General features: G+C 46.7%; 10 protein-coding genes across 10 annotated transcripts; 4 read left to right on the forward strand and 6 right to left on the reverse strand.

The window, feature by feature from the left end:
• Positions 1-41: 41 nt before the first annotated feature.
• On the reverse strand, positions 42-1,035 carry N7455_002321 (glutathione peroxidase). Its single transcript, XM_040951969.2, has 2 exons — positions 753-1,035; positions 42-647 (listed from the first exon to the last, which is right to left on the reverse strand). Exons 1-2 carry the CDS (start codon positions 937-939, stop codon positions 118-120), a joined length of 717 nt encoding a protein of 238 aa, XP_040817689.2. The 5' UTR covers positions 940-1,035; the 3' UTR covers positions 42-117.
• A 1,089-nt stretch (positions 1,036-2,124) lies between these two features.
• On the reverse strand, positions 2,125-2,955 carry N7455_002322 (uncharacterized protein; the record flags this gene model as incomplete). Its single annotated transcript, XM_040951343.2, has 1 exon — positions 2,125-2,955. One exon carries the CDS (start codon positions 2,953-2,955, stop codon positions 2,125-2,127), a length of 831 nt encoding a protein of 276 aa, XP_040818647.2.
• Positions 2,956-5,077: 2,122 nt separating this feature from the next.
• cdcA (phosphoprotein phosphatase CDC14) lies at positions 5,078-7,028 on the forward strand (the record flags this gene model as incomplete). The annotated part of the gene is made up of 3 exons (XM_040951097.2): positions 5,078-5,126; positions 5,200-5,731; positions 5,789-7,028. The coding sequence occupies 3 exons, from the start codon at positions 5,078-5,080 to the stop codon at positions 7,026-7,028; spliced, it is 1,821 nt and encodes a 606-aa protein (XP_040818450.1).
• Positions 7,029-7,636: 608 nt separating this feature from the next.
• On the reverse strand, positions 7,637-10,321 carry N7455_002324 (ATP-dependent DNA helicase 2 subunit KU80; the record flags this gene model as incomplete). The annotated part of the gene is made up of 11 exons (XM_040950913.2): positions 7,637-7,654; positions 7,708-8,177; positions 8,242-8,453; positions 8,511-8,896; positions 8,949-9,455; positions 9,511-9,571; positions 9,620-9,788; positions 9,840-9,907; positions 9,970-10,033; positions 10,092-10,146; positions 10,193-10,321. The coding sequence occupies 11 exons, from the start codon at positions 10,319-10,321 to the stop codon at positions 7,637-7,639; spliced, it is 2,139 nt and encodes a 712-aa protein (XP_040818547.2).
• Positions 10,322-10,432: 111 nt separating this feature from the next.
• On the forward strand, positions 10,433-11,518 carry N7455_002325 (DUF4149 domain-containing protein; the record flags this gene model as incomplete). Its single annotated transcript, XM_040951830.2, has 5 exons — positions 10,433-10,467; positions 10,543-10,665; positions 10,716-10,749; positions 10,822-11,110; positions 11,173-11,518. The coding sequence occupies 5 exons, from the start codon at positions 10,433-10,435 to the stop codon at positions 11,337-11,339; spliced, it is 648 nt and encodes a 215-aa protein (XP_040818500.2). The 3' UTR covers positions 11,340-11,518.
• Positions 11,519-11,649: 131 nt separating this feature from the next.
• Positions 11,650-13,761, reverse strand: N7455_002326 (uncharacterized protein; the record flags this gene model as incomplete). The annotated part of the gene is made up of 5 exons (XM_065604255.1): positions 11,650-11,867; positions 11,919-12,887; positions 12,935-13,199; positions 13,251-13,333; positions 13,395-13,761. The coding sequence occupies 5 exons, from the start codon at positions 13,759-13,761 to the stop codon at positions 11,650-11,652; spliced, it is 1,902 nt and encodes a 633-aa protein (XP_065462746.1).
• A 3,004-nt stretch (positions 13,762-16,765) lies between these two features.
• N7455_002327 (class I SAM-dependent methyltransferase) lies at positions 16,766-18,322 on the forward strand (the record flags this gene model as incomplete). The annotated part of the gene is made up of 10 exons (XM_065604256.1): positions 16,766-16,810; positions 16,878-16,912; positions 16,962-17,015; positions 17,074-17,164; positions 17,219-17,254; positions 17,303-17,421; positions 17,479-17,504; positions 17,554-17,584; positions 17,639-17,993; positions 18,045-18,322. The coding sequence occupies 10 exons, from the start codon at positions 16,766-16,768 to the stop codon at positions 18,300-18,302; spliced, it is 1,050 nt and encodes a 349-aa protein (XP_065462747.1). The 3' UTR covers positions 18,303-18,322.
• Positions 18,323-19,090: 768 nt separating this feature from the next.
• On the reverse strand, positions 19,091-19,483 carry N7455_002328 (uncharacterized protein; the record flags this gene model as incomplete). The annotated part of the gene is made up of 2 exons (XM_065604257.1): positions 19,236-19,483; positions 19,091-19,168 (listed from the first exon to the last, which is right to left on the reverse strand). Exons 1-2 carry the CDS (start codon positions 19,473-19,475, stop codon positions 19,091-19,093), a joined length of 318 nt encoding a protein of 105 aa, XP_065462748.1. The 5' UTR covers positions 19,476-19,483.
• A 1,304-nt stretch (positions 19,484-20,787) lies between these two features.
• Positions 20,788-22,121, forward strand: N7455_002329 (FAD-dependent oxidoreductase; the record flags this gene model as incomplete). The annotated part of the gene is made up of 5 exons (XM_040951944.2): positions 20,788-20,816; positions 20,877-20,996; positions 21,055-21,253; positions 21,313-21,716; positions 21,815-22,121. 5 exons carry the CDS (start codon positions 20,788-20,790, stop codon positions 22,119-22,121), a joined length of 1,059 nt encoding a protein of 352 aa, XP_040817983.2.
• Positions 22,122-22,361: 240 nt separating this feature from the next.
• On the reverse strand, positions 22,362-23,411 carry N7455_002330 (uncharacterized protein; the record flags this gene model as incomplete). The annotated part of the gene is made up of 1 exon (XM_040951109.2): positions 22,362-23,411. One exon carries the CDS (start codon positions 23,409-23,411, stop codon positions 22,362-22,364), a length of 1,050 nt encoding a protein of 349 aa, XP_040818554.1.
• Between the last annotated feature and the right edge of the window lie 507 nt (positions 23,412-23,918).

Consider the following 23,918-nt stretch of genomic DNA (forward strand, 5'->3'; position numbering starts at 1 on the left):
CGGAATCGTAAACCGAAAAGGAGTTATGTCACAAGCAGAAGAACCGGGATATAGATACAGGAAAACAGATTAAGGCACCGCCACAATTATTCAGAAAAGAACACCTTGAGCACAGCCTTACGACAGCTTAGCCTGCTCAGCACCAGCCTCACTCTTCTTCAGCGAAGCAAGAGTGCCCTCCTTCTTCGCCTTCTCGATCTCCTTCACAATGGGATCCTGGAGTGTCTCGGGCTTGGTAAGAGAAGCCCAGCGGTTAACAACCTTGCCATCGGCGGAGACAAGGAACTTCTCAAAGTTCCACTTAACGCGCTTCATGCCCAGGAGCCCAGGCTGCTGCTCCTTCAGGAAAGTCCACACAGGTGCAGCGTTTGCGCCATTCACATCCAGTTTTCCAAGAACGGGGAAAGTGACGCCGTAGTTGAGCTGACAGAAAGACTGGATATCATCGTCCGAGCCAGGGTCCTGGCTGCCGAACTGGTTGCACGGGAATCCGATGACGGTGAAGTCTTCGGGGTACTGGGTCTTCAGGTCCTGGTAGAGTTTCTCAAGACCCTCAAACTGGGGCGTAAAGCCGCATTTCGAGGCTGTGTTCACGACTAGCACGACCTTGCCGTTCAGCGAGGAGAGGGGGAAGGGTGCGCCCTTTTCTGTTCGTATGCGGGGTTTGGTTAGCGACTAGGTTCTTCGCAGCCTAAATTTGGATGTGATGAGGGGGAGCAAAATAGGCAGGTGACCACGCAGATTATACGTACTATCAACAGGCTCAAAGTCGAAGAAAGATGTAGCAGACGACATGGTTGTTATTTGGCGTGGATATGCGAAAATAGGAAACTGTCTTTGAAATGTTCGCGGGGATAGATATGACGTCGTTGGTCGGAGAGTTGACCGGAGAGACTTGGCAGAATGTAATAGACGGAAAATTTGCGAACAAGAGAACATGACTCTGTTCTTGTATTCTGTCTGATAATCTAAATCGACCTCGGTTGATTCACTTTCTTACCAATTGGCCAAGGGCTGGCCACGGGGTATCAAGAGGAGCCGACGGAATTGGAAATCGTCCGAGCCGATTGATGATTGGCTTTGGTTTTGCTATCTCTTTGATTGGTTGATGAGACTGCTTAATAACTGCACGGAGTACATACCTAATGCAGTGCATAACATTATTCCAAATCATTGCTGACCATAATCGATGCAATCTAGCCCTGAGGCTCAGGAGATTTCATTAATAGGGGCTTTTTATTGGATGCCGAGGTTATACCGACTGAGCAGGTTTTATCAGCTCGAAATTTCTGCCTCCAGGGCTGGGGTTGGGGTCACGGGCAGCCATGGATTTCAATACATGCGATATATATTGGATCCAGTATATTGCTTAGTATGACCCAAGTATTTAGATATATAGATTATCAAGGCTAGCGCAATCGAATTGCTTGATTTAATATAGGTAGACCAAAATGGATTTGAAATATATATATCAAGGAATACACGACAGCCCCACAGAAGGCATATTTTTTTTTTTTAAAATTCAATCATCCAAGGACACGTAAAATCGATAAAAACGACCAATGGGAAACAATTTGTGTCACTCGAGATCATGCCATTTGCATGTTAGCTCGTTACCACGTCAGGTATGCCAATGAATACATAATTATATGAACCAGGCGTTAGAGAATCCACTAGGAGTCATACAAATTAAACACTGCACAACAATTTGAATACGCGAACCTTGGCTTCTTGAGACAGGGTCTATATACTAGCATTGTTTTTGACGTTCAAGACCCAGCAAAATTAAGATCACACCCAAAAAGAGATCGGTCACTGCGTCGGTATCATTTCACGGTGTTTTCGAGGGGAAGTTATCTAATAGAAGTGTCTAACTGACGTACAGCTACTGGCGGATGTTGGGAATCAGACAGGAGGCTCACCAAAGCAAGGTATAATACGTTTTTTAAGAACCAGATAATAAATGAGGCAAAGAATAAAACATGAATTTGTAGAAAGGCTGTTCCTCATTACCCATTTAGAAGTCATAAGGGATCAAAGGCCTCCAAGAAGTATGATACATAAAAAACCTAAGGATGATCCACATGTGGGGAGAACAGATGAAACATGAAGTATATCGCATGATTAAGCACGGCCAACAGCGTTGCCCGCAGTACCAACGGCACTACCAGCAATTCCAACAGCGCTGTTGGCAAGGCTTGGGATAGTGTTGACGGTCTCACCAAGTCCGGCAGTTCCATCACGCTTGACGGCACCAGCCAGGCCGCGAGCTTTGGTTTCCTGGATGATGGCTGGAATGGCGCTTCCAAGAGTGCTACCAATGAGGTCGTTGTTGAGCTGACGCTTCGCGGCCGAGCCAGAAACTGCATTTTCAGCAGTACCAGCGGCACCAGAGACGAGGCTTTCCCCGGTACCAACAGCACCACCAGCAATGGTAACAGCACTGTTGGCAAGGCTTGGAACAGTTTCGACGGTCTCACCAAGTGCGGCAGTTTCATCGCGCTTGATGGCACCGGCCAGGCCGCCAGCTTTGGTTTCCTGGATAATGGCTGGAATGGCGCTTCCAAGAGTGCTACCAATGAGGTCGTTGTTGAGCTGACGCTTCGCAGCTGGACCGGTACCAGGAACGGCGTTCTCGGCAGTACCAGCGACACCAGAGATGAGGCTCTCGCCGGTACCAACAGCACCACCAGCAATGGCAACAGCGCCGTTGGCAAGGTTTGGGATGGTCTCAATAGTCTCACCAAGGGCAGCAGTACCGTCACGCTTGATTTCGCGAGTCAAGCCAGCCGTAGGGTTGATAGGCGCAACATTGTCGACACCGGAACCTGTGACGCTACCAACAATACTCCCAATGTCAGAAACAGTACCCTCGGCATTGTTGAGGACAGGGAGAGCGGCAGAGTAGCCCAAGCCAGCAAGGGCGAGAGAAACGGTCAATCCGGTGAACTTCATTGTGGCGATGGTGGCAATGTCTCAAAGAGTTTAAAAGAGTGACTTGGCGAAGAATAGAAAGAAGAATGGACCGGTAGAAAAGAGTGACTGGAAGTGAATGAATGACTTGTGTATAGAAAAGAATACAAAGTTGCTGGATCTAAAGGCCGGATTATATACGATTCTCTTGGTTTGTTTTGGCAGTGCCCCGCCCGGTCATCGATAGGTCCCTCGCATTGGAGATTATCAGGGGTGATGTTTTGACCGTGGTTGTTATTGTCCATTAAGGTGTTAAATTATCACAATTGGTGCTAACGGGCTGCAATCCGTCAAGCCGCGCAGGTAGTTTCATCTCAGCGGAAATTGCGCTAAAGAAGGGATGTATGAGCCCACATGGTCTGGAGTTAAGGTGAGTGACACGTTTTAAGCGGTGTAGTTGGAGCGACTCTACAGCAAGGTTGGACCGGACAAGACAGGCTAGTGAATTGTGGAAGCTTGCTCTGCTTTGCAGGACATTTGGGGTTACCTCACATAGTCTTATATAGAGAGGATTGCAGCGTGGGAGATTTCCCATAGTCCATTTAGACATGTGTACTCCGTAAGCAATATGAATATTTCTCATTCACAAGAAGAATAATACTCGACAACAATCCGGAACTATCTCAAAAAAGAAAGGGATGTATATCAGTGCATTGACCGTAGGCTCAGGCAAGGGTCATATGCGGGACCTCGAATTTATGTCGATCACAGCTTTCCCAGGGGGACTGAACGTGAGTTTGACTAAGTGGAACATTCGGACTCGGAAAACAAAGCAGTTCGTCATGAGGCATCCTTGCATTGACTCCACATGAAACTCAGCCTCTACCGAGATTGCGGCAGCCACCCTCCCCTTGGTGTTTACTGGCATATGGAGGCAGACCCCGTTTAGAAGTGGAACCGAAGACCGTATACTCCGTATATGTTTTATTTTTATTTTCTTGGTTCAGCAAACTTTCTTCAGTGAGAGAACCAGGTCGCTGCAGTGGGCATCATTCGGGGGCATCGTTGGGGCAAACTGTGACCTCAGGATCACCTGGAATGACCAGTCGAGTGTTGAATCGCAAGAAACCCATTGAACATGATACACACGATTAAGGAAAGTCAACGTGCAGAAAGTAAAAAACAAGCCGTTAAGCTGAGCAGATTTCTGTTTAGAGAATGGCTCAAAGGTGCCAATGTATCCTGTACAAGACGGGTCACGCAATATCAGGCAGTGTTAGAGCGTAGCGGGTTGAACGTCACCTCCCAGCTCAATGGTATGAATAGTTAGGTAGATACTACAGTGGCCATCGTGATCCGAAGGTGAAATATAGGCCCTGGGTGTATGAAAAGAAGCATAGGGGCGTAGGAGTGCCTTACTGTTGAACTCATGTACCGAGGTAGATTGGAAGCCTAACTATGGCATGAACTGGAAACATAAAAGCAGTCCCCGAATCAATTATTTGCGAAAGACATGCGTTATTCTGGGGTGTACGGAGTAATGCGCCATTGGAATGTGCAATTAGGAGACAGGGTTCAAAGGTACAACATAAGACTGGGGGTGAATTTAGAGTGGAGAGATGTGAGCTGTAGGTCGTGTTGACTGACATTGACGTTGTTTGTATTATTTGTATAGTTTGTAAGATTTGTGTAGTTTATATTGTTTGTTTGTTATGGTAGTGATGTTTTGGAATGTGGAAGGCAGACGGCTGGATGCCTGAGGCCTTGAACGTTGTCACGTCAACGGCCACCGCTAGTCCTAAACAGGTAAGGCACAACATAACAGTGGCATGGCAGCTGCCCCAAACATCATGAACTCGGACTTCGTGTTGATTTCTTTCTCCTCAAATCCCCTCACCTGTACAGGCTTTTCGCATCCAGGCTTTCATTTTCTCTTTATCCTTAACATTCTATACACATAGATCTCCCTCCCTCAGTTTGATCATGAGCGTTTAGGTTTTACTTTTACCCTCGACTATTTTCTTACCTTTGGCTTTGCTACCCTCTGAGTCGCACGAAAACAACACCAGGACCTGTAACGGTACCATATTGATCTGTCTTCGCAGTTTATCAGCGTTACACAATCACTCCAGGTCTAGCCAGCTGTCAACAAACAACCTTCAATATGACTACCGACTTCAACCACGGCGGGCAGATGATCGAGTACATCCAAGGTTGGTACACTGTTCTTCGACAATTTGAAGATCTTTCACCCAGTATTGAGAGCTAAGAAAAACCACCAATTAGACCGCCTATACCTTGCATCTTATGATTCTGCTCCCAGCTCCAGAACTCCGTTTCCCTTCCATCTGGACGCACCAAAATCCCCAAGCAAGCGGGCACGTGCCCAGCCCGCCACTCCAAGCAAGCGCCGCTCTCCCGTGTACTTCACCATTGATGACACTCTTCTTTACAACGCGTTCCACGCTGATTTCGGCCCACTCCACATTGGTCACCTCTACCGGTTTGCCGTGCTTTTCCATGAGATTCTTGGTGATCCAGCCAACAGCGACCGTCCGGTAGTCTTCTATAGCAAGACTGATGCCCGGAGTCGCGCCAATGCGGCCTGCCTTGTTGCATGCTATATGGTCATGATTCAATCCTGGCCACCCCATTTGGCTCTGGCACCAATCGCACAAGCAGATCCTCCTTACATGCCTTTCCGTGATGCTGGATACAGCCAGGCAGATTTCATTTTGAACATTCAAGATGTTGTGTATGGAGTGTGGAAGGCGAAGGAGCAGTCTCTTTGCGGACTTCGCGACTTCAATCTCGAGGAGTAAGTGCTAGCTACTCTTTACACAGCCGAAGATTGAATGCTGACTCTGTTCGACAGGTACGAGAAATTCGAGCGAGTCGACATGGGTGACTTCAACTGGGTTACGCCAGATTTCCTTGCCTTTGCATCTCCTCAGCAGCAGCCCGTGGCACCCATTCCGGTCAACACCCCTGAGTATAACGCATTGCCTGCAACAATTTCGGAAATCTCTTCCTCGAAGCTTCCAATGCCGTTCAAAAATGTTCTCGCCCACTTCCACCAGCGCAACGTCGGTCTTGTGGTACGACTTAACTCGGAGCTCTACTGCCCCTCTTACTTCACCGCAATGGGAATCTCTCATATTGACATGATATTCGAGGATGGCACGTGTCCTCCCCTCCAGCTTGTCAGGCGGTTTATCAAAATGGCCCATGAGATGATCACCATCAAGAAGAAGGGTATCGCAGTTCATTGCAAGGCAGGCTTGGGCCGTACAGGTTGCTTGATTGGTGCTTACCTGATCTACAAGTATGGATTCACCGCCAATGAAGTAATTGCCTTCATGAGGTTCATGCGACCCGGTATGGTCGTTGGACCTCAGCAGCACTGGCTCCACCTTAACCAGGGTGCCTTCCGTGAATGGTGGTTTGAGGATAGCATGCGCGAGAAGCTGGCACAATCCACACCCGTCACTCCGCGAGTGTCGACCAAGAAGCGCACTAGCAACGGAGTGGTCTCCACCCCACCAAACAATAGCCAGTCCAAACGTGCAGCCCTCGGAGAAATCGATCACAATGAAGCTGCAGCCTACCCAGACCAGGATCTTCCTGCACCGACCCCTGGCCAGCCTCGCAAGTCCCACCGAAAGGACTCACGCCACCACCCTTATTCCCGAACTGCCTCCGGATCCCTCGCTGTTGAAAACGAGCAGCGCAGCCACCGCAGCCACAGGAAGAGCAACGAGAGCAGCGAGAGTGAAGAAGAGATTCAGCTCCGCCGATTAGCCCAGCGGTCATCTAGGTCTCCTGTTGCTTCACCCACATCCCGTTCTATCAGTTACTCTGCCACTGTTACAGCTAGCTACACCCTCGCAGAAGACAACCACAAGGATCAGGAGAACTGGGTTGACCACTCAGCACCCAAGACTCCCGTGACACGTAAGAGCGGCACTGCCCCTATTTCAGTCAGCAAAGTTCGCTCCAGCCCTCGCCGGGCAACGGAAAATACGCGGAGCGAGTCTCGTGGTGTTCGCAAGCCTAGTGGCCGTATTGGTAGCAATACCATCAGCCCCGCACGGGCAATTAAGACCATCCACTAAACCTCTTGCTATCTTCTTTCGCCCCTAGGAACTCTGCATGTTTCCTGGGAGCGCTTCTTCTTCCATTCTTCTCGTCCCACCGGGACAATACTTCTGCATACCCCTTTTCCTTGATGCATCTGGATGCTTTTTAATGTTTGACTTTGCAAATCTCGGTCTGTTGTTGTTTCTGGAGCGAATACTGGTTATTGGGCATATTATGTACGGCGTTTGGTTTTGTTGTTGATTGGCGAATCGTCAGATGTCTTGCAATTGGGTACCGATTCACTTCGTGCCACATGTTGTTTTGTCTGCGGCGTTCGCTCCTGTATGTGTCAATTCTACGTCGATATGACAATGCTGTTCATGAGCTCACTCTATATTTCAACTCCCCTAATCTTTCGTATTTCTTGGTCTAGATAGTCAGTATGTCATCTGAGGTAGGCTATACTTATCTTCGTCTCTCGGCCATGCTTCGACCGCGCACCATATAACATCACTTACACAGACAGCTCTACATGGGGGGTAAACCTAGTGTAGGAAAAAGTATGAATATTCCATATCCCTCGTATGTTATTTCATGTTCCTGGATCGAGGCCGCAATTCGCCCCCCACCCCAACTCAACTTATCAATTGGCAGCTAGAAACTATATCCGCCGTTAGCAGTCGCTCCATTCCACACTAAGATATCAACCCTCACCTCTTGAGCCTCTTCTTCCTCAACAGCCGAGCTATCCACCTCACTCTTCCCAATAAGCCCAAGCTTACCCTTCCTCACAAACCACCACAGCTCCCTCCGATCCCCACCCAGCTCCTCCCGCAACATCTTACTCTTCAGCTGGCGCACAAAGTCATTATAAATCACTGGTTCCTCGTAATCCACCAGCTCTTCTCGCATAGTACCGAGACCCTCAATAACACGGTCGTAATTTGAGTGACCGAGACTGTGTGTGATCTGGGTCTCAATGATTTTAGCCATTTGTTGCACAGCGTCGTGGATTGCGTCGATGTTTTCTGCGCGTGAAAGTGTTTGCTTGAACTCTGGGATTGCATTCTCGGTGGAAATTTTCGTTCGCTTGGGTTCGAGGCTGAGAAGGGCGTCGACGTCCAAACCTGAGAGGGGTTTCTCTGTTTCGCGTTGCCGTTTACGGCCTTTTGTCTTTGGTGGAACTATAAAACGGAATATGTTTGTGAGTAGGCTTTCTTCTGAATGTCGTTGTAGAATCGGGTTTACCTTTCTTCACATCTGCTGTAGACATCAATTTCTCAAGATGGGACTTGGAGTTCTTGACCATCTCTTCTGACGGATGTGCGAATTCGGTGAGCCGCTCTGAGGGATCAAGGATAGGATCGTTAGGATGCACAGCACGGTATCGAACAGCTGATTCGATGCGGTGCAGTAATGGTGAGAATGACTCGTCAATTGGTAGATCGTCAGTGGGTTCACTGGCTCTTTTAGTTAGCTAGTTAGCTGGATAATCAAGTAAACGGTACCTTACTTACCCTTCATCATTCGTGGTGACAAAATCCATGCTGTCTACGTAATCACTCATCGCATTTTTCAAAGCGGCGCTTGGGAGGTTGCGGTGTTCAGTTACCACCTTTCCAGAAACAGTGATAATCTTATCCAAGGGTGGGAACCGATATGACCGCACGTCTTCTGCAAATGGAAGCTGTACTTCAATCAAGCACTCATAGTCTGCCTCCACGGACGGAGCTAGCAACACAAGTATCGGTGGCTTGGATTCTTTGGTCACCAACCGGGCAACCGCATAAGATTCCAATTCGTAGAGTGCGTGAATGAGAGAAGACAACGCAAGAGATGCATTGTCATTTGCACGCTGAGGAATGATGATATTCGTGTTGGACATGTGCATGTATCGGTCATACTAAGTGACAGAATTAGCTGCTGTAACATTTGGGGTTGGCGTGGAAACATACCTTATCCTTCTGAACAAACCCGATCAGCCCCATACCAGCAAATGTTTGTAGATTTGCGACATTCTCATCAGTTTGTTCGATAGGAACTGCTGTACGTCCGTACTCGTACCCCTTGGCGAGGTCATCGCGTTCAACGTCGATCTTACCACCTGGTGCGGACTCGTCGATGATCTCATACGTCCGTGATGTTCGCACTGATGCGAGAGTGTCACCTTCACCATTGCCTTTGACTGGTGCTTGGCTTCCGGCTTCGGTGCCGGAGCGTGGCACGAACGAGCTCGCCGAGATCGGCTTGGCGACATAAGTTCGGAAGTATCGCTCCACGGGTATGGTGATTGCTGTGTCATACTCCTCGGGATTGCCGAGCATGAGATTTCCCTTGAAAGATGGCATACTCTTGGTTACTTTGATGCGGGGAATATCTAATTCCGAAACAGCTTGCTCTAGCGTGCCGTAAACACCTTCGCAGTCCTCAGTCAGGCTTCGGAGAAGAGTCTCATTTTCAGCCTGAGGAAAAGTTGGTTAACATGAATATTCAAACACATCGAAGCCGGCTTAGTACCTTTCGACTGTCTTTGTCTTCTTCCTTTACACCATACTCAGCATCATCGAAATCGGCCCCACTAGATATTATTAGCATGAATGTAGAGTCGCAACGGCAAGAAACATACATGATCACCAACTCAATGTTGACTTCTTTCATCTTTTCGATGATACCCTCGATATTATCATCGCTCATCGCGCCGGTACCATTGGTCACTAGAACGATCTTGCGCTTGTATTTGTTTTTTTTGGTGTACTCAATGATCATCTGCATGGCAATGACGATAGAAGAGATGGCTTGCATAGAGTCAGAACGGGCAGTTTGGCAAGACTTCAACTGTCACATACCATCACCTCTGTTAGTCTTGCTGGGTTTGATTATCTCTCGGAGTTTCCGGATATCAGGCATGAGGACCCTAAAAGACGATTTAGTCAAGTGATTCAACATGAAACAGTCAATTCATCAGGCCACACATACTGGCCAAGACCGAAGAGGACAGAGATATTAGAGAAGTTCTCTTCTTCCAAGTCGTTGATAGTTCCTGTTCCGAACGTGAGACAAGGCTCCCAATGGGTGCTGACCTGTGGGCTATCACTCACCATCTGTCCTGAGACCGACCACGCCAACCGTAGCTGTCTTGCGACCGGTAGCCACCTAGAATTGTCAGTTGTCTGGCGTTGAACAAAGTCAAGTCACATACTGTGGCGGTGATCCTATCCCAGACATACTGCATGGTCCATTCGAGATCTGTCATAGGACGACCATGGTGGTGCTCGCCCATAGACCGTCCCATGTCTACAATGTAGACTGTAGCCTCTTTCTCCGCCATGATGATGATGATGATGTTGGGAAAATGGCAACTCAAAATTGCTTGAGGCTCAAGACAACAGGCAGACGCGTGATATTTCCACTTGCGGTTTAGACCCAAACGCGAAGGCACATGACATCACACGCCGTCTTTGTTGGTGTTTGGTGGTCTGTGCGTCGTAATAAAACAGTTTTCACAGTTGGGAAGTGGAAATAAGGGTTTTACTAAGAGCCGGGATGTAGCAATAACGGCCACTTCTTTCCCCTCGATGCAACCTTCCTCACTCCAACTTTATCGCCAACTCAACTCTCCCGAGGTCATAACATATCCGAAATCATGGATCCTCGCCCCTATCATGTCTTAAGGTTTGTTTATTATTTGAAAATTATGGCTCATGTTCTAATGAATGAGGTAGCTACGGCACCCTTTTAGGGACACAGTTCTACCAGGTGAGATCAATAGTTGAACCGGGCACATATCGAATCGTCCTCGCCCAAAGTATTGTCTAACATGATCCAAAGTCTTTTGTCGGAGGCTTCGTTGCTTTCCGTGCCCTTCCGCGGCCCCAGTTCGCTAGCCTGCAGACCGCCATCTTCCCCATCTACTTCTCACTACAATCTGCGCTGCCTGTAGTGGTCGCCTTGACTGCTTCCCACGGCGGCCAAGTATTGGGTCTGTCTGGTCTTGCTGCACCTGAGAATCGCCTTAACACCCTCTTGCCTTTGGCAACTGTGGCAGTGACCGGGTTGGTGAACATGTTCGTCTTGCGTCCCATCACCATCAATGTGATGCGCGAGCGCAAGCATCAAGGTGCGTTAGCTGCTGGCACTATGTTTCGAGTAAAATTCAATTGGGTATTCTAACATTTGCAGAAACCCGTGATGGAAAGAGGAGCTACGACCCAGCGCCTCACTCCAAGGAGATGCTGGCCCTGAACAAGAAGTTCGGCCGCGTGCATGGTATCTCAAGCTTGGTCAACTTAGCCAGCCTGGTTGCTACTATCTGGTACGGTGCCGTGCTAAGCAAGAGACTTGAGTAATTTGACAACAGCGATAAATACCAATACTCAATAGGGTGATCGATGCGTATAGCCGTTGTGCACATTTCGTTCATTCTCCCCTCTTGTCTACTTGTCTACTGTATAAATGAAAATACACGATACGTTTGGTCCATCAATGTTCAGCTGAAGAGCTAGTAATTACATTGCCTGGAATTATATGAGATACACAATGTTAGGGCTGCATAATACGACAAGCACATACCACAATCGATTAAAACCGGACCTGTTCGTCCGAGAACACCTGCTGCAGTCACTACCTCACTGCCCTCGCTTCTTATTTCTGCGCCATCTAGCCATTATGCACTGATTTTCTCTCCTTTCCTGCCTCGGACCTTATGTCACCTACGTCCACAAGACGCTCTACGCCTTGATAGAATTCCGGAAGAGGCTCCAGCCTCTGACGAAGGATCCAGACACGGAAATGCCACAGAGCATTCTTGATCTGGTACGATGCATGCTTGCGAGTTGAGACAGAGAAGACCTGGTCCAGCTCTTCCAGAGTGAGAGCTGAAAACAAAATATTAGTACTGTCAATCTGGGATAGACCACGAAACTTACACTTTGTTTCGGGTACAAATAACAAGACCAAAAACCAGCCGATTATACACCATGCAGCATACCAACCGAAGGCACCCTGGGGTTTGAAAGCCTCGACCAGATTCGGCCAAGTGAAAGATAAGATGAAATTAAAGCACCAAGTAGTCGCTGTCGCCCACGACATACCGACGTCGCGGACTTGTATCGGGAAACACTCGGCAGAATACGCGAATGGGACGGGCCCTTCTCCAGGGGAGTAGAATACTTCAAAAAGGTACATGCCCGTGGTGACCATTGCAACTCTCTTTTTGCTTGTTTCATTCCCCTCTTCAATCCAGAAGGAAAAGCCAGTCCACAAGAGGGTGATAGCGAGGAAGGGGAAAGTGAATAGTAGCAAATTCCGCCGACCCCAGGTATCGATCGTGAAGAAGGCAGGTAGGGCAAAGACCCAGTTGAGAATACCGGTTCCCATGGACGCCAGTAGCGCGCTGGTCAGACTGTAACTTGCTTCAGTGAAGACGGAGGTAGAGTAGTACGCAATGACGTTAACTCCACAGAACTGCTGCATGAACATCACGATCCAGCTAGCGAGCGTGGCACGGCGGTTGCGGGGGATGGTAAAGAGCTCAATGAACATTGTGAAGAAATTTTTGCCCTTGTTGATCTTTCGTTCAAGCTCAACGCCCACATATGCATAATACAAATCTCTTGCGGCCTGAATGTCTGTTGGGCGGAGGACACGGAAATTGGTATAAGCCTTTTTGATTTTTCCGTGCTGGATCAACCATCTTGGAGATTCCGGGCAGAAGTAGACTTGAGCGCAGACAATCAACGGCAGTACAACAGTGGATCCTAGCATGAGACGCCAGCTGATGTCTCGGTCTAGACTCATGAAGGCAACACCCATTATGTTGCCAAGCATGATACCGAAGGCCGTCCACATTTGCCACATCATAACGAGAGCACCTCGAATTGGAGCGGGAGAGCATTCTATTGAATTAGCAATGACAAATAGGAAGTCATACGACAATACTTACCCGCGGCATATACAGGTACAGTACTCGATTTCGATCCGATACCAAGACCAAGAACAAAGCGGGCAATGAAAAGATTGACCCAGGTGTTCGCAACACCTTCCCATACCGAGGCAACAGCTGCAATCACGCATGAGATAAAAATTGTACCACGCCGGGCAAATAACCGATTGAGGGGCTCAGTAAGCCAGCAACCGATAATCGCGCAAGCTAAGTATGGGGCACCAACAACAAGACCTCGAATATTTTTGGAAGTGATGTTGAGTTGCTAGAACAAAAAGTCAGTATATGCTAGCACAACCAAAGACAGGAAACGTACGTCTTCAGCAAAGTAGATAGCCTGGGCGCCATTGTTGACGGTTTCATCCATTCCTTGGACAGCTGCAGCGAGAGAGCACATTGCTAGAGGTGAAAGAAAGGAAGTTAGCCCGTGCCAATGGATCACTTGCATGCCCACACATACATGCTAGAAAGTATAACTGCCACGGCTGTGACCACTTATGAGTACGTTCACGCTCAAGCGCCTCCTTCTCTTCCTCCGACAAATCGGGAAGGCTTGTTGCCGATGCGGGATTTTGTGAAATAAGAGCACCCTTCTTGAAAATCTCGACATGCTCCATCAAATCGTACGTGTTGCAAAACTCGATGACATCTCTAAAAAGTTGTTCACGGGAGATTCCGGCAAGAGGGTTTTCGAAGATGGCATTGATATTGCCAAAAGAGCGGCTTTCGAGGTCTGCCTTCTCTTCCTTTTGGACGTTTGTAGGTGGGCTCTCCTCTATATGCTCTATCTTCCCCGCAGTGGAGTCAGTTATTTCATTTTCCTTCATACTGGAAGAATGTATGGTTTCAGATGATGATCAAATCTGTCACGAAATGGCAGCAATCCACTGCACAATTATATATCTTCTGGCGTAGCCAAGTCAGCTGAAAGATGTTCTCACAAAGAATCATAAGCATAAGGTAGGGTGACCTTATCACGGATTATTGTAACCTACCAAGGCAAATTTAGAGCAATAGCGAGAATACCTTCATGCTTCAAGTGTGGGGAATAAAGGGAACAGCTTGCTTTATAGAAAAGCATCCTTTCGCCACCAGATTTGGGACACGCTAAATCGTCGAGCTCGCATCCGGTTCGGGTTGTATCCCACACGACATCATCCACTGGGAAGCATAGTGTCTCATGTAATATAATTTAAATTGGTAGCCCACAACCGGTCAAGAGGGCGTAATCTCTATCAAATCATTGGATAATGACCCCTCGAACTCTGGGCTAGAGAAGGTTGCAAAACGAACCAAAAAGCAGGGCATAACATTGCGCACCGAAGAAAGAGACACCCTTCCCTGTCACTGAATATTTTCAGAAACGAGGAGGTTGCCCATGGGGGTGGAGTAGATCGATGAATCATGTATCAATCAATGGATCACTAGGCGAATGGACACCAATGGCATCGAAGTCACGATCCAGAATGTAAGGATACGGATACTTCCTTCCTCTTTGGGTGGCACACTCGACAATTAAACCAAGCAATAGAAGCAATCGAAGCAATCGAAACGGCAGAGAGCAAAAGATGATCAGCGCAAGACCGACCAATCAATAGACCTGTTTAGGGAATTTTACGTCATTGCGTCTACTACAAGAGGCCGGCTTTGTATCCCTCCAGAAAGAACTATGCGGGGAAAACGGGTGAGGTCCGTTCAAATACCACCTAGTTAGACGTCATTGACGGCATGGGCCGAAGTTTGAAAATACCTTCAATTTACAAGTAATATGCAGTCATGACAAAAGATGTCGGAGTTTTATTCCAGTCAATAGGGATTAGTGGCCTAGCGGCCGGATGTTTTAATACCTATTTGCTTCATTCTTCTTAGCAAGACATGAGTTCGGGATTATCTCTACCGATTACTTCGCCGTCGTTAAGCATGATAGACACAGTGTACGGGGGCCTGAGTGCGCCATGTGCCACCTGGACGCAACTCTCTCATTGGATAATATTGCCAGCTAGTAATTTTCCTGCACCCTCACTTTCGAAGGTATACAGTCAAAATCGTATCAACTTGCCTACCATATGTAAACTCTAAGCCCATTTAATTGATACTTTATAAATGTATACTCCATGGTAATTCTAGAGTATTGAACCAGTTCAACCTTTTTTTAAAAAAAAAAAATACCCCGCAAAAGCGTAGTATAAAAGCCAAAATAAACTAAAAGAGCGATATAGTTCGTGGTGTTAAACTAGTGGACTATATACTCTAAGCTACCCCCGTAGAGTACCCTACCCTTCCTTGGCTTCTTAGGTATTGATATATGTATGCAATTGATTGATATCAGTGTACAAATTGAAATTAGCATACATGCTTGGAGGAGGCGGTGAGAACTGCAGCCTGGTAGTATCCAATGAGAGAGTTGTGTCCAGGCGATTAGCAAAATAAATTATAGTGAAATTGGTTGTTTTTTTTTTAGTATATTTAAAATAAAAATTTGAGTATTACATATAGTATTTGCACTGTAGGCATTTAAGACATGTTTGTGGGGGGTTGCAGTCAGTAGCTGCTTTGCCGCCTGTAAGCACTGTTTGAAAATGGTATATTTGTACAAAGATTGTGGCAAATATGGTCGCGGGTAGATTGGCCAAGGGCTGTAATGACCGGACTACCTAGGTAGGCTTGTATCGCACTGTTGAGTCCCTCATAGTGCGCCTTGGATTTATTGTATCGGGGTCTAGGTAGCGTTGGTGAGTTTCGCAATCACTGTCTTTAAAAGATAAATAATTATCACACATCTAACACGTGATAACGCTTTAATTGGAAAAATTCGAGTTCTAGAACACTGGGGATATGCACCAGGGATGTTGTACAACCGGCATAGGTATGCAGATAACCAATAACTTAGATACCAGCCCGCATAAATGCGTTACAGATCACAATCTCTCAAGTCCCGCAAATATTGAGAATTGGGCGGAAGCGACTATCATTACGGTGAGGGGAATGAGTCTCGGGGTCTTTCCTTCACTTCCGCTTCTTAGTGGCGAACGACCAAGTTGTCGGGACTGCCAATGTCAAACATGCGTGACTAGCAGCGAATTGAACAATTCTATGACATGAATACGAGGATTTGAGCAAAAGTACAGTGTACTTACGGATACAAGCACTGACGTTGTCCGCCCCACTCTAACATTGGTCACTGTACGGGCTTGATTTAATAGGAGTTCGACTTTGCAGTCTCAACGCCAGATACTCCCGTAGTATTATATGTAAGCTATTGGTTCTCTATAGATCCGTAGTACATACTCCGTACTCCGTAGTAGATGTCATTCAAACTCAAATGCCCAGGTGGTGTGGCTGGCACAGATTACACCTGTGGGGCCTCAACCCGTTTCACTGCACCTCTGATTGGTTGGAAACAGCCTCCCTTTGGCCGTGCGGATCGTCACACAGCAGTGGTCCAATCACCTTACAGAAATCAATACGCTAGCTGTTGTCGAACCACTTAGATTATCCAACTAACGCCCATTGAAAACCGTTGCACGGGATATGCACTCCAAAAACTAAGGAAAAGGTACATCCCGCGGCAGCCTTCTTTACCCATAGGAGCACTTATCCGGCTGAAGGTGCGAACGATTGTTGGATACAACGTGGTAACGCTGGACCCGACAATCTGGCACGCTAAAAACTGCCTTGAAGACAGAGGGGTCATAAGGGGGGTCATAAGACTGCAGTCGGTGTGCTTGCAGTTTTCACTCACTTTTCACTTTTTCCTGATCCCTTTCATTCCCGGTTTACAACGGGCTTCGCCGCGTTCGTGTTCTGTCTTATAGGTCGGAACTATCGAAGATGCAGCAAGATGCACACCGCGTATCGACCCCGGTCGAGGCTGATGTTAGTATTTCATGAAAATCTCTCTTTGGCGCACCATTTCCTCTGCTTATGAAACTAACATCATTAGTCGGACACTGACAATGCCTCAATATACGCTGACACGTAAGACCAGTGACTTGTCATGATGTGTATATCCTACTGACCATGGTAGACTTGACAACGCCAGCTACACCACAAGTGTGACATCGAGCGTGCTGGACTATCAGTATGTTAATATGGCTGAAATTTGTGTTCAATGGTTGCTAATAATCGCAGATATGAAGTGTGTTACATCGCTACCTGATCACGAATTGTGCTGATCAGATACAGAACGGTCGCAGATACCATTCATATCACGAAGGAGAATATGTTCTGGTACACATGATCCTGTCAATATTGAATCTCCATCTCAGACTAATGTTCAAATAGCCAAATGACGAACAGGAGCAAGATCGCCTTGATCTGGTAAGTGCTTTCTTGATTCCGACAAGACAAAATTCTAATGATCGGCAGAGCCACCACATTTACCTAATGCTTCTCAAAGGAGAATTGTTCCAAGCACCAATCAATAATCCGAAGCGAGTACTAGATCTCGGGACAGGGACAGGTTTATGGGCAATCGAGTATGCAGAGTAAGTGTTTTTTCCCCCCAAGATATCTATCAAATCTACCCCTAACAAGCAATCTAGTACAAACCCAAACTCACAGGTGATTGGTACGGCATATGTCTACAGCCCCACCAAAACGTTGGCTAATTGGAATAGGAATTGACCTAAGTGCTATTCAGCCATCATGGTACTTATCACTGCTATTATATTGAATCCTAGCATAATATTGATATATGTCCAGGGTGCCTCCAAACTGCCGCTTCGAGATTGATGACTTTGAACAACCATGGTCATACAGCAAACCATTTGACTATATCCATGGGCGCGAATTGGAAGGTTCCATCCGTGACCATGACCGTCTCTTCAAGCAAGCACTTGACAACCTGAATCCCAATGGATGGTTTGAAATATCGAGCTTCGACGTCAACACCTATTCGGACGACGGAACTCACCTCGGCGCGACGAACTTGCTCTTATCCATTAAGCACATGCACGAATCATCACGCATGTTTGGCAAGGATATGACATCCTCCCCATCGTGGAAGGATCGGATGAAGAAGGCCGGATTCGTAAATGTCAAAGAAGATGTCCTCAAGGTATGTTGTCCCTTCTTGACGAGAATGAAACCCTTACTTATTGGTGAATAGCTGCCCCAAAGTCCATGGCCCAAAGACCCCAAGCTCAAGGAGCTTGGTCGGTACCATCAACTGAACATGCTTGAAGCCATGCCCATTTACACATATGCATTGTTTTCAAGAGTGCTTGGGTGGACACGCGCCGAGATTGAGGGGCTGTTGGCAGGAATTCGAATGGAGCTGCGGGATACATCGTATCACCTGTACACAAAGGTGCGGGTGGTTTACGGCCAGAAACCCGGGGGACCAGTTAGTGCCTCGGCGACGTGAATAGAAAATTTATATCCCAGAGTCATATCCCATCTATGGATCCTTGTAAATTTAGAGTTAAGGGTGTATCACGGAACTCGGGAGTTCCCGGGGCCAGGGTCTCTCCACTTTTAATGCCTCGATGCTCAGGCAAACACTATGCAGTCAAACTAGCTTTCAGCGTAGTGAGCATAAAAGGATATATTTTCACTTTGGGGCCTAGTTAAAGGCTAATAAAAAGCAAATTCATATTCCTTCTTGTAGTTGGCTTCGTGTCGGAGCAGCTGATGTGCATTGAATTACTTCACACCTTGTCCCCATATGTACATAGATATACAACCTCTGCGACTGGATAATCCCTTGTGAATAGTGGGTATTCTTTTTAAGTCGGATAATGGAAATAGAACTGTTCGTTTCCTGCCTCCATTATTTTCTTGGGTCTTTTATTTTCTATATTATTTCCATTCTCTTACTTGCTTTCCCTTCAAGATCGAAATGCAGATAGATATAGATCTACCAATAGGAGATATATGTAATTAATATGCATTAGGGTATTATAAGTTATGTGTTTCGAGGGAGATATGTATGTCTTGGTGGAAAACCCCAAATCCTCAACATCCCAGGAAGCCCGTCGGCAAAATGTGACTGAAAGAAGGGTAACGCCTTGTGCGAAAATAGCCCCCACCTATGTTCCGCAAAGCAAACGCCATTATTTTGAAAGTGTTCGTCGGTATCGTGAAAGATGCTTGTGGGAAGCAGTCGGGGGTCAGGTTGATAGTAGGAAGATCGCATATCTTGCATGGCCACGATCATCGAATATTAGGAATGGCGCTCCCTGGGTTGAAGAAACGTGCCACTTTTTGTCGTCTTGGCGAAAATACTGAGTCCTGTATTTTTCTTCAAAACAATATTAGACTAGTTTGAGCATGGTGTGGTAGACTGTTAAACACTCACCATTGCCAAGTTATCTTTGCCCAGAATAACGACCCGGTGGGAAAGTGTACTCGTCATATAGGTCCTCTTTGGCCGCCATGAGAGGTCCCCACTCCTTTTTATTTCCTCCCATTGTTTCTTCAAGCGCTGGAGAGGTGAGGGATGTGACTGCTCCTGAGTGGCGTTGAGATCCTCGACGAAGGAAGACTGTGATGTGCTCATTTTAGAGATGGATTCTTGTGAATCAATATGTTCAGACATAATGAGTTTTGAGTTGATAATTTGTAAAATTTTCAATTTCGATTTAATTTGTATTTGTGCTGCGATTTTGCAGACTTTATATCTATATTTCTTGAGATAAGGATGACATCTCAAGTATGGGTCATTTGAAAACTGTGAACCCGAGTCTCGTCCGACCGACTACCGAGATATCACCGCCGAGGTATCTCCGCGCGCCTACCCTACGGCATTTGTTTGTTTGTTTGTTTGTTTTTCCCATTTTTCCCCTATTTGAGTTTTGATATTTCAAATCGTCAAGTTGTTTCGAGAATTGCCATTTCATGAGATCGTGGCCGAGTTCTTATCTTTGCCAGATAACTGTTTCCTTTTACTGGCTTAAACAGCACATATCACGTTATGTTACTGGAGGTGACCAGTGAATACCGCAGTGCATGCACTAGCACTATTGGGGAAAGGGGATAGAAGGGAGAGAGGGAGAGGAAGCCTTGGAAGTGAGGAGACGTGAGCTATGACTCGAGCTAGGTACTTCGTATAGTGGGTCCGGTTGTTGATGGCCTTGGGTTTGCCCCAGGCGCGTTAGTAACCTAAATTGTTTGATGCTCTCAAAGGTTATATATACATCTTGTACTCGAACTACAATGTACATATGCACTGTCGGACTCTGATAAACCCTCGGGACAGCAGTCGTATACTCCAAGCGATCATACCTCGAGAGGTCATGAGCGGCGGAAGTTTGCTGTATGATTAGAGTGACGTATAGAAAAGTTCTGATTTGCGGCGCATTGATTTCTTAATAGTATATATATATCTTTGATGGAGGATGGAAAGGATCCCATACAAAACATAGTGGGAAAAGAAAAAGAAAGTATCGGTCAAACGACAGCAGAGTTTACATTATCTTTCCATTTTTGTCTTCTCTCTCTTCTTGGGCAGTAGATTCTAGAATTTAGGCACAATTGCTTCAAGTTTTTGACTAAATAAAGGTTTTTATTGAGTTAGCTCCATAGCCAGATAATAATTATTATCCATCGTTGAAATTGCTCTCGCGACGAGGCTCTTCAATTTTAGAGGAGTCATAGGTAACCAATGAAAAGCGATGCCGCTTGTCCCCGCCCATCCCCGCCAGCCATGCCGCCAATTGGAGCCCTTTCAATCAGCCCGCGGGCGATATACCGCGGACTTTGCCGCGGTTTAAGTCACTATCAGACCATATAATCCAAAAAAGCTGCCCAGGTGCCCTTGATTGTAAAGTATTTAAAGCTTTCAAAGGTAGCAGGCAAGAAGCAAATAAAAAGCTAATTTTCACTCCGGTTCAATACAACCACTCGAAAATATGAAAAGCGAATCTGTAGTGATTATCGGGTAAGTGGGAGCCAAAACACACGACGACTGTTTTAGAGTTTTGATGCTGATTTTTCCAAGCGCCGGCGTGATCGGCCTGAATGTAGCCCTCGTTCTCGCTGAAAAGGGTTATGGCCGACACACAACCATCATTGCAGAACATCTTCCAGGAGACACTTCAATAAATTACACTTCACCATGGTTAGTTGAGCAACTTCTGCTGCCAGTTCAAATTTACAAAAGGTTAACTGGAGTTCAGGGCAGGTGCAAATTTCTCTGCTATTTCTGCAAGTGACCCGAATGCGTTGCGATGGGATAAGCTTGGATATAAGTATCTTCTCGATCTTGCAGCCAAGGACGGCAAGAATGCGTTTGCGAAGGAAACACCTTCAGTGGAGTACTGGGATGAGCTACCATCCCGTGAAAAGATCGATTCAATGGCCGTGTATCTCAAAGATGTGGGTTATGGATGACTTCCTTGTGTATTCCTTTGCTTATCGATTTCTCCATTGAACAGTTCAAGGTGATTGCCGCACAAGACCTACCAGAGGGTGTTGCATTTGGCATAGAGTTCACGACAATAACGCTCAATGCACCAATGCACCTTCGATATTTGTTCCAGAAGCTCACCCAGAAATATGGAGTACGAGTCATTCGCAAAAAGTTGCCTCAAGTCTCATCCGGCCATCTCAGCAATGATACGAAGGTGATATTCAACTGCACTGGAAATGCAGCAAAAGAGTTACCGGGAGTCCAAGACTCACAGTGCTACCCCACTAGAGGTCAGATTCTACTTGCAAGAGCATCTTATGTTCAACAAAACATCATGAGACATGGTAAGGACTATGAAACCTACGTGATTCCTCGACCATACTCGAATGGAAATGTGATCCTTGGTGGATTCATGCAAAAGAACGTTGCGTAAGTAGGGTCCTTTCAGTCCTGTTCCAGAACAACATTAGTTCATTGTTGTCTTCTATTGGGTGTTTCATATTTTAGTAACTGAACTATATCGACAGTACACCGGATACCTTCGGAGAAGAGACAGAGTCAATTCTGACGCGAACGACGGCCTTGCTTCCTGCTCTAAAATCAAACAAGACTGAGATTCTTGGTGCATTTGCTGGGCTACGCCCATCTCGCGAGGGTGGCGCTCGTATCGCCAGAGAAAACGTGCAATTAGGCGCCGCAGGATGCCAGGTTGTTGTTGTCCATAACTATGGTGCCGGTGGAACTGGCTACCAGGCTGGATACGGAATGGCGGTTGAGGCAGTCAAAGCTGTGACCGAGGAGATTAACGCACTTGATGTCCAGTCGCGTCTTTAGATATTGTGTCCAGTGTCCATTTTGGGGGTACTTTTGCGGTGTGGTGGTGGTTGTGGTTTTTTTTTTTGGAATTCATTGGCTAGGCAGAAGGACTGGATTTACATAACCGAAGAATTTTGCAAACTCGGAACTGTAACATATAGAACTAAGATCTTGATTCATTCTTCGTGTGGTATCGTCATAAGCTACATAACAATCATATCGATCCTTGTCAAACCTTCGGAAGCCATATTGATGCGGTCACAGTGGCCCTGCCGTGCTATTCATCCCGCTTTGTTCGTAGCTTGGGGGAGGACTTTCATCGGTATGGGGGTATATGTCATTATCGTCATGCTCATCATCAAATTGTGTCACAATAATTTCGGGTATAGGTCGCTCGGCTTTCACAGGTGATAAGCTCGGAAGCTCAAAAACAGATATGACACTCGTCTCACATGGGAGCTCCGAGGTTGCAGGAGCGACCGTCGAAACCTCAGATGGAGAGAAAAATACTTTATCATTGCCGAAAGTGCTTGGTAATGAGCCAAGGTGGTTAAGAACCATCTCGACTTTGCCATGAGAAAGAAGCATGCGGGATTCCTGTCTCAGAGCAACTTCATAGTGACGACGCTTCCAACTGTTGCGGTCTTGACAGCTGATTTGTTTAAACTGCTTCACAAAAGCAGCTAAATCATTCGCGGCATTCTCGGCATCGGCGAGGGTTGAGTTGATCCACTCAATCTCGATCTCGCCCAGGGCTGTCCTTTTGTCATCCCGTAACTGTCTTGTCTGCTCCACTGTGGAATTCACAAGTACAGTTGATTCGTAAAATCCTCTGATTTGCTCCTCCGGAGATAGTGAAGGTCCAGTGACCGAGGCAGAACTGATTCGTTTCATTTTTGTGGAGAGTGATGTGGTCTTGGGATTTGGGGGTGAGTTTATTGATTTCGAGTTGAGAGCCCGTGAGTAGAATCGTGACTGTGGAGTCGCTTGCTCTTGGGCCTGCCAATCGTGCGCTGGAACATGATGTGTTGTGTCTTCAATGCGAGCGGCTCGGTGTAACTGATCTGCTGATTGATTCCATTTTGACACCGATCGATATAGCATCAATCTGGCTGACTGATGACACCGATCTTTCGAATCATTTAATGTGTCTGCTGATTTGTGCCATATTTGCATTGTCGATTGTTGGTAGTGATGTTTTGAATTATCCCACATGGCTGTTGAACGACCGATGAGGTCCCTTGTCGATCGCTGCAACTTCCCTGTCCACTGGCCTTTTGGCCGGTGTACGAAGTCGGTGGGTACCATTTTCGGATAAATGCACTTTTAGTGCTTGGAAAGTGCTTGGAAATGGATATTTTTGTCTTGGATGTCTCGGAGAAAGGTGGAATCTGAAAGGCAGTTTGAATCCGAATGCGAAAAGTGGAAGAAACCCAAGGTAAATAAGTTTCCCTCTTAGCCCAGCCCTTAGCTAACACAGAAACTAAAGATGGATTTCTCCCAATCAATTACTTTCAAACATGTTGGTTGCCAGCAAATTAGGGCGATGCTGGAAGGCTGTGTGTTGATAGGCAACATAGTTAGCACTGGAGTGTAGCTCCACGTTTATCATTGGCCAACTTCTTGGGCATTGCTAAATTTGGTTGTGGATGGTGGGGGCCAAACTGCCTGGGGGCTTGTGCTGCCCAATTGGCGAACTTCAAAGGTTCAAATGCCAAAGTGTATTGTGGTCAATACGAGGTTATCCTTCCACCTTTATAGCCCCCTAGGAGTCTATGCTCAGCCTTGCCCGGGTGGAGAGCTCAGATTATTAGG

This window comes from Penicillium solitum (assembly GCF_028829755.1).
Source record: "Penicillium solitum strain IBT 25940 chromosome Unknown utg000001l_segment0_segment0, whole genome shotgun sequence".
In the NCBI taxonomy this organism is placed as follows: Eukaryota; Fungi; Ascomycota; class Eurotiomycetes; order Eurotiales; family Aspergillaceae; genus Penicillium; species Penicillium solitum.

What these genes read in the sequence shown, in the direction of transcription:
- N7455_002321 (XM_040951969.2), bottom strand. Translation starts at nt 939, where the DNA reads ATGTTCTCTTGTTCGCAAATTTTCCGTCTATTACATTCTGCCAAGTCT. An exon ending in CGACTTTGAGCCTGTTGATA is followed by an intron (nt 648 to 752) that starts GTACGTATAATC and finishes GCATACGAACAG; the next exon opens with AAAAGGGCGCACCCTTCCCC.